The sequence below is a fragment of the Bubalus kerabau genome, chromosome 15 (assembly GCF_029407905.1).
Source record: "Bubalus kerabau isolate K-KA32 ecotype Philippines breed swamp buffalo chromosome 15, PCC_UOA_SB_1v2, whole genome shotgun sequence".
In the NCBI taxonomy this organism is placed as follows: domain Eukaryota; kingdom Metazoa; phylum Chordata; class Mammalia; order Artiodactyla; family Bovidae; genus Bubalus; species Bubalus kerabau.
Window position 1 is genome coordinate 81,243,606 of NC_073638.1, and position 8,606 is coordinate 81,252,211.

The 8,606-nt window shown below is 38.5% G+C and overlaps 1 protein-coding gene across 1 annotated transcript; it reads left to right on the forward strand.

Moving 5' to 3' along the window:
* Positions 1-1,216: 1,216 nt before the first annotated feature.
* On the forward strand, positions 1,217-2,173 carry LOC129627936 (olfactory receptor 1038-like). The gene has a single exon (XM_055547373.1). The coding sequence runs from the start codon at positions 1,217-1,219 to the stop codon at positions 2,171-2,173; it is 957 nt and encodes a 318-aa protein (XP_055403348.1).
* The last annotated feature ends 6,433 nt before the right edge of the window (positions 2,174-8,606 follow it).

Consider the following 8,606-nt stretch of genomic DNA (forward strand, 5'->3'; position numbering starts at 1 on the left):
TTTTTTCTGGAAAACACATTAGGTACAAGTCATCGCATTAAGCTGAGTCAATAGAAAGAGGAGGAAAAACTAAAAGGACACATTTTCTGACTACTCACAGTAACTTGTTAAAAAACAACAACAAGAAACAAAGCTTCCCTTTGGGTGAAATGTTTAGGGGAAAAGTAAAGGGTTATTCTTTCTATTTTGCACACTTCATTTTAATTTGCTATGGTGAAATATTTTTATTTTTAACTTTACTCCTGAAATTAAAATTAGCTGGTTATCTTCCTTTGCCTCAGAAGTGAAAAGAGGCATAGAACTCTCAAAAACCACATCATGCAAGTTGAACATTATGGTAGGAGTACCATTTCCACATAATTGCTATTTCTCTTGTCAAAGAGATGGCTACCTTTCAAAAGCAAGAGTGCATGCTATTGTTACACCAAAAATTGACCAGATAATTTAGAAAGCATTCCTGATTATAAGTGTTGAAAATAATTAATGTAAAACTATTTGTTATTGTTCACTCACTCAGTCATGTCTGGTTCTTTGTGACCCCATGGGCTGCAGCATGCCAGCCTTCCCTGTCCTTCACTATCCCCTGGAGATTGCTCAAACTCATGTCCATTGAGTAAATGATTATCAAGAACTCTACTTTTTAACATATGTGTAATCTAACTCTAACTACAAGTGTACGGTATCACTTTTAGAAAGTAGCATTTGAAAAGGAATCCAAAATTTGCCTAATTCACAAATAGGAATATTTAATTGCCTCCATTTTTCCATCCATTGACTATCCTGTTTAGCTTTGTATTATTATATTTAGCATAATGTACATTTTTAAAAATAAAATATATGTCTGTTAAAACAGATAAAATATTATGTATTAAAATTTTACTCCACTGAGAAGTAAATATTGGGAGTAGGATATTTAACAACATCTTTATTCTCTCTATTATTTAATATAACTAAAAATAATCTAAACCTAAAATATCCCATATTTTTATAAACATTATTTTTATTAAACCTCAATTTTTGGCTTCAGAAAATTATAAATAGTCAAACAGGAGAGTTTGAGAGGGGCTATATTTATTTGTTCTGATATTCTGCTTCAATGAGCAGTAATTTCTCAAGTTAAAACACACACGTTTTGGCATCTGATGACAATTCCTTACTCCTGATAACTTATCTGTCCTTACCTTGTCTCTTTTCTGCAGTTCAGAGACTAAAACAAATGATTGAAGAGAATATTACCAGGGTGATGGAATTCATTCTTTTGGGTTTTCCAGTCCAGAGGGAGATTGAAATCCTTCTCTTTCTTCTCATTTTAGTGGTATATTCTCTGACTCTGGTGGGAAACATTGGCCTGATTTCCGTAATCCGGTTGGATCCTCACCTTCACACACCCATGTATTTTTTTCTCAGTAATCTGGCATTTGTGGACTTTTGTTACTCCTCATCAATAGCCCCAAAGTTCCTGGAGGCCCTCCTGACCAAGCACAGGTCCATATCTCCCTATGCATGTGCGACACAGCTGGGCTTTTTCCTAAACTTCTTGGTTTTGGAGACGTTCCTTCTTGCAGTAATGGCTTATGACCGCTATGTGGCCATCTGCAATCCTCTTCTCTACATGGTGATCATGTCCCAAAAGGTGTGCATGCAACTGGTCACAGGCCCTTACTTATACAGCTTTTCTGTTGCTTTCCTCCACACAGTTGTTACTTTTCGATTGATCTACTGTGGCCCCAATGCTATTAATCACTTCTATTGTGATGATGTCCCTTTGATGGCCCTTGCATGCTCAGACACCAGCCTCAAAGAGATCTTGATTTTTATCTTTGCTGGATTCAACATGATCAGCTCTTTGACCACGGTCCTTATTTCTTACCTATACATTGTGGCTGCCATCCTGAGAATCCAGTCTGCAGAAGGGAGGTGCAAAGCATTCTCAACCTGTGGTTCTCATCTGACTGCTGTCACTGTATTCTACGGGACTCTGATCTTCATGTATCTGCAGCCCAAATCAAACCATTCCCTTCACACAGACAAAATGGCCTCTGTCTTCTACACAATAGTCATTCCTATGTTGAATCCCATGATCTACAGCCTGAGGAACCAAGAGGTAAAAAATGCCTTGAGGAAAGCCTTTGAAAAATGTTATTTTCTGTCTCTAATAAACATTAGAATGTAACTTGTAACACTGACTGTCTTGGAACTGTGCCACATGCCAATATGTTGTTTTTATTATCTTTGATAGGTTAATTTTACCATTTTTGTATGAGCAAAATGACATTGCACATGTGTTCTATTTTTCATGTAATTTATAAGTAAGATAAAAGGTTTAAAAGATTATAATGCATATTTTTAACAAATTGCTACTATTTGCATATGTGACACTTGATAGTTTTGACCTGGATAGTTTCTATTTAACTGATAATAAGATTTAGCCACTGCTTTCAAAAATGTTTCTATTTTGTACATTGTGGAGACAGAAAAAGGGAGGTGGTAAAGGAAGTTTACCACCCCATGTCATTCCATGTCATGCAGCAGCTGTTCCTCAACTGTATCCTGTCTGCTAAAAATCATTCCTCTCTGCTTCTGACCCCCACTAGATTCACTGTTGGTTACTTTCTGTAATTCCATGGTTCTCATGTTGTTCAAAAAGATGTCATTATTTGCCATGCAGATCTGGGAATCAGGGTTAGCTTTTGGAAAGTCATACTCTCTTTTTCTGTATCAAAGCAAAAATGAAGACATAACCCTATATTCCCTCAGCAAAGCTTAAGATCCTTTTATATTTTAGGGATTTGAAGAAATTACAATGGGTTGAAGGGATAGGAAGTGGTAGTGTAAAATCAAGTTATAAATATGGTTGCTGTCAGATGTCAGGAATATAGTTTTATGTTGGGGTGGTTGTAAAGTGATGCAATCTAAGACCCACTTAAGCCATCAACTGGAATGTTTTGTTTTGTTTATAATTTAGATTCAAATATTTGGTGTCTACCATGTGGGTGATATTGTGAACTATTCTTGTAGGGCAAAATCAAAAACTTTCCTGAACATGCTGAACAGTTTGCTATTTTTGGAAATACTGGCCAAAAAAAAAGAAAAAAAAAACCATGATGGTATAAGTTATTCAGAAACATTTAGCTTATTTTATCCAAGTTATCTTAGTACACATTTCATTGTTAGATTTCAGATTTATGTGAAGACATCAATATTGCCATGTTAAATTATTTATATTAAACTTTTTTTAATATATGCCTCTATTTTAATATATGCCTTTAGTATATGCCATTGTTAAAGCAGCAACAAGGTGTTCTAAGTGGAGGTAAATTGTACAAATTCTTAAGAGAAGCAATGGGGGGGGGAGCTAAGATGACAGAGGAGTAGGATGGGGAGAACACTTTCTCCACCACAAATTCATCAAAAGAACATTTAAACGCCGAGTAAATTCCACAAAACAACTTCTGAATGCTGGCAGAGGACATCAGGCACCCAGAAAAGCAACCCATGTCTTCGAAAGGAGGTAGGAAAAAATATATAAGACAAAAAAAGAGACAAAAGAGGGAGGGACGGAGCTCCATCCCAGGAAGGGAGTCTTAAAAAGAGAGAAGTTTCCAAACACCAGGAAACTTCTCACTGCCGAATCTGTGCCGAGCCTTGGAAGCACAGAGGGCAACATAACAGGGAGGAAAAATAAATAAACAATTAAAAATCACAGATTGTGAGCCCTACGGTAACTCCCCCAGTGGAGAAGCACTGCAGATGCCTGCATCCGCCATTAGCAAGCGGGGGCTGGGCAGAGAGGCGCGGCGCGGGCTGCATCGCAAGGATCTGGCCTGAATACCCCAAGCACTATCTGAGCAAAATAATTTGGGCTAGCAAACCAGACTGTGGGATATCGACCACGCAAAAAGCCAGCCCTAACCTAAGACACCACCAGGCCCGTGCACGGAACAAAGGACTGTACAGAGATAGCCGGCTACAGACCATCCCCCTCCGGTGACAGGCAGCCAGAGCCGGAAGGGGGCAATCGCAGCCCCAGAGAGACATTATCTACAAAACTGTAAGCAGGCTTCTTTGCTAACTAAAACTTCTTGGGGGTCTGGATGGTCAACATCCACCTGAGAAGGTGCGCCAGTTGTACGCCTAGATAACCGAGCGGCGGGGAGGCGATAAGTGGCAGCAATCACACTCACCAAACACCTCATCACCTGAGCTGCTCGGACCTGGGAAGGGCACAAAACACTGGCCCAACCGAGTCTGCGCCTCTGAGGACTACCCGAGTGCCTGAACCTGAGTGGCTTAGACCTGGGAGGTGCAAGCAGCCCAGGGCCGAACACAGATGGTTCCCAGCGGAGCAGCCTGGAACCGGAGCAGTGTGGGCAGGGAGACTACATGCGCCGTGAGCGGGGGCAGACCCAGTGTGGCTGAGGCACTGCGAGCACACACCAGTGTTATTTGTTTGCAGTGTCCCTCCCTCCCCACAGCGAGACTGAACAAGTGAGCCAAAAAAAAAAAAAAAAAAAAAAGTGTCCACCACTGTCCCCTTTGTGTCAGGGCTGAAACCAGACACTGAAGAGACAGATAGATAGCAAACAGAAGAAGCTATAACAGAGGGAACCGCCTTAGAAGCTACAGGCAATAGATTAAAACCCTGTGGTTAGAACTGAATACATAGGAAGGGGCCTATAGATCTTGAGAAATATAAGTCAGACCAAGGAACTAGCTGAAAATGAACTAACCCCACAATACCCAAAACAAAACCAGAGAAAGTCCTAGATATAGTTTTACTATTTTTATGATAATTCTTTCTTTTTTTTTTATTTAAAAAAAATTTTTAAGTCCTCTATTATTCCTTTGATTTTCACTTTTATAACCTACTATTACTTTGCAAAAAAAAAAAACCCTATTTTTTTTAAAAGCAAACTTCATATATATATTTTTTATATTTTTGTGACCTTGTTTTTTTTTCTTCTTTTCTTTAACATTGTATTTTTGAAATTCCAAACTCTACTCTAGATTTTTAATTTTAGCTTTTTGGTATTTGTTATCAATTTTGTACCTACATATATATTTTTTTATAATTTCTGTGACTTTTTTTTTCTTTCTTTCTTTCTCTTCTTCTTTTATATAACATTGTATATCTGAAATTCCAATCTCTACTCTAGATTTTTGATTTATTCTTTTTGGTATTTGTTATCAATTTTGTACCTATATTTTCTTTATAATTTTGAAAGGTTGTTGTTGAATCACGTGAATACACTGGGATTCTTGGCCCCCAGAGGACAAGAATTCAATCCAGAGCCAGAGATGAGGCTTGATCACTCAGAGCTTTTGAGTAATAAAGTTTTATTTAAGTGTAAAGGAGATAGAGAAAGCTTCTGACATAGGCATCAGAAGGGGGCAGAAAGAGTACCCTCCTGTTAATCTTCAGCTGGATGTTATATAGTCACTAGCAATCTGTTAATGAAAGAAAGGAATGTCTTAAAATTCAGAATGGCACCAAATGGTTTATCCTGGGCCATAAAATGATTAACTTGAATCTTAAAGAAGGGCAGACCACCAAACAAATAGTTTCATTTACATAGATTAGGGGAACAATATCTGAGTATAACATACTAGTTTGTCAAGTAGGTTCTGGGCCAAGAGGCAGAACCGACTTGGAGACAGAGTTTGGGGTAAAGGCATAGTACATTAGCATAGCTTAAGACAAACATTTCCATAAGAAAAAGGCATTGGTTATCTCTAGGCTCAAGAATAGCTAACTTCAGGCGAAACCAGGTGTCATTATGGCAACACAGTATTTTAAGAGGAACCTCCCTTTAAATTTGTATAAAGAAGAAAAAAAATATTGCTAGTTTGTTTCCTCCTGCCGCTTAAGAGAGATAAAAATGTCTGACACTTGCAGGCTATTTCCTCCATTTGGAGACCCCTCTCTCCTTGGGGACCCCTAGATTTCCTATCAACCTGCCTAGGAAATGACTCTCTCAATTTTTGCAACTTGGTTTGTTTTTTCTCTTTCTTTTTCTTCTTCTTTTTTTTTAACACTGTATTTTTGAAATTCCAGACTCTAGATTTTTAACTTTTGCTTTTTGGTATTTGTTATCAATTTTGTACCTATATTTTCTTTATAATTTTTGTGACATTGTTTGTTTTTTTCTATCTTTCTTTGCCTTCTTCTTTTCTTTAACATTGTATTTTTGAAATTCCAAACTCTACTCTAGATTTTTAATTTTTGCTTTTATGTATTTGTTACCAATTTTGTATCTTTAAGAACCCAATCTTAAGTACCCATTTTTCACTAGGGAGTGAGATTACTGGCTTGACTGCTCTCTCCCTCTTTGGACTCTCCTTTTTCTCCACCAGGTCACCTGTGTCTCCTCCCTAACCCCTCTCTACACTATGCAACTCTGTGAATTTCTGTGTGTTCCAGATGGTGGAGAACGCTTAGGGAACTGATTACTGGCTGGATCTGTCTCCCTCCTTTTCATTCCCCCTTTTATCCTCCTGGCCACCTCTGTCTCCTTCCTCCTTCTTCTCTTCTCTGTATAATTCCGTGAACATCTCTGAGCGGTCCAGTTGTGGAGTGCACATAAGGAAGTGATTACTGGCTAGCCCGCTCCCTCCTCTATTGATTTTACCTCATCTCATTCAGGTCACCTCTAACTCCCTCCTCCCTCTTCTCTTCTCGATGTAACGCTGTGAACCTCTCTGGGTGGCCCTCACGGTGGAGACACTTTTCATCTTCAACCTAGATGTTTTATCAATGGTGCTGTATAGAAGGAGAAGTTTTGAAACTACTGAAAAAATAAGACCGATAACTGGAAGCAGGAGGCTTAAGTACAAACCCTGACTCCAGGGAACTCCTGACTTCAGGGAACATTAATTGACAGAAGCTAATCAAATGCCTCCATACCTACACTGAAACCAAGCACCACACAAGGGCCAACAAGTTCCAGGGCAAGACATACCAAGCAAATTCTCCAGCAACACAGGAACACAGCCCTGAGCTCCAAGCTACAGGCTGCCCAAAGCCACCTCAAAACCATAGACATCTCATAACTCATTACTGGACACATCATTGCACTCCAGAGAGAAGAAATACATCTCCACCCACCAGAACACCGACACAAGCTCCCCTAACCAAGAAACCTTGACAAGCCACCTGTACAAACCCACACACACTGAGGAAATGCCACAATAAAGAGAACTCCACAAACTGCCAGAATACAGAACGGACACCCCAAACTCAGCAATTTAAACAAGATGAAAAGACAGAGGAATACCCAGCAGGTAAAGGAACAGGATAAATGCCCACCAAACCAAACCAAAGAGGAAGAGGTGGGGAATCTACCTGATAAAGAATTTCGAATAATGATAGTGAAATTGATCCAAAATCTTGAAATCAAAATGGAATCACAGATTAATAGCCTGGAGACAAGGATTGAGAAAGATGCAAGAAAGGTTTAACAAGGACCTAGAAGAAATAAAAAAGAGTCAATACATAATGAATAATGCAATAAATGAAATCAAAAACACTCTGGAGACAACAAATAGTAGAATAACAGAGGCAGAAGATAGGATTAGTGAATTAGAAGATAGAATGGTAGAAATAAATGAATCTGAGAATAAAAAAGAAAAACGAATTAAAAGAAATGAGGACAATCTCAGAGACCTCCAGGACAGTATTAAACGCTACAACATTCGAATCATAGGGGTCCCAGAAGAAGAAGACAAAAAGAAAGATCATGAGAAAATACTTGAGGAGATAATAGTTGAAAACTTCCCTAAAATGGGGAAGGAAATATTCACCCAAGTCCAAGAAACCCAGAGAGTCCCAAACAGGATAAACCCAAGGCGAAACACCCCAAGACACATATTAATCAAATTAACAAAGAACAAATATTAAAAGCAGCAAGGGAAGAACAACAAATAACACACAAGAGAATTCCCATAAGGATAACAGCTGATCTTTCAACAGAAACTCTTCAAGCCAGGACGGAATGGCAAGACATACTTAAAGTGATGAAAGAAAATAACCTACAGCCCAGATTATTGTACCCAGCAAGGATCTCATTCAAATATGAAGGGGAAATCAAAAGCTTTACAGACAAGCAAAAGCTGAGAGAATTCAGCACCACCAAACCAGCTCTCCAACAAATACTAAAGGATATTCTCTAGACAGGAAACACAAAAACGGTGTATAAATTCGAATCCAAAACAATAAAGTAAATGGCAATGGGATCATACTTATCAATAATTACCTTAAACGTAAATGGGTTGAATACCCAACCAAAAGACAAAGACTGGCTGAATGGATACAAAAACAAGACCCCTACATATGCTGTCTACAAAGAGACCCACCTCAAAACAGGGAACACATACAGACTGAAAGTGAAGGGCTGGAAAAAGATTTTCCATGCAAATAGGGACCAAAAGAAAGCAGGAGTAGCAATACTCATATCAGACAAAATAGACTTTAAAACAAAGGCTGTGAAAAGAGACAAAGACGGTCACTACATAATGATCAAAGGATCAATCCAAGAAGAAGATATAACAATTATAAATATATATGCACCCAACATGGGAGCACCACAATATGTAAGGCAAATACTAAC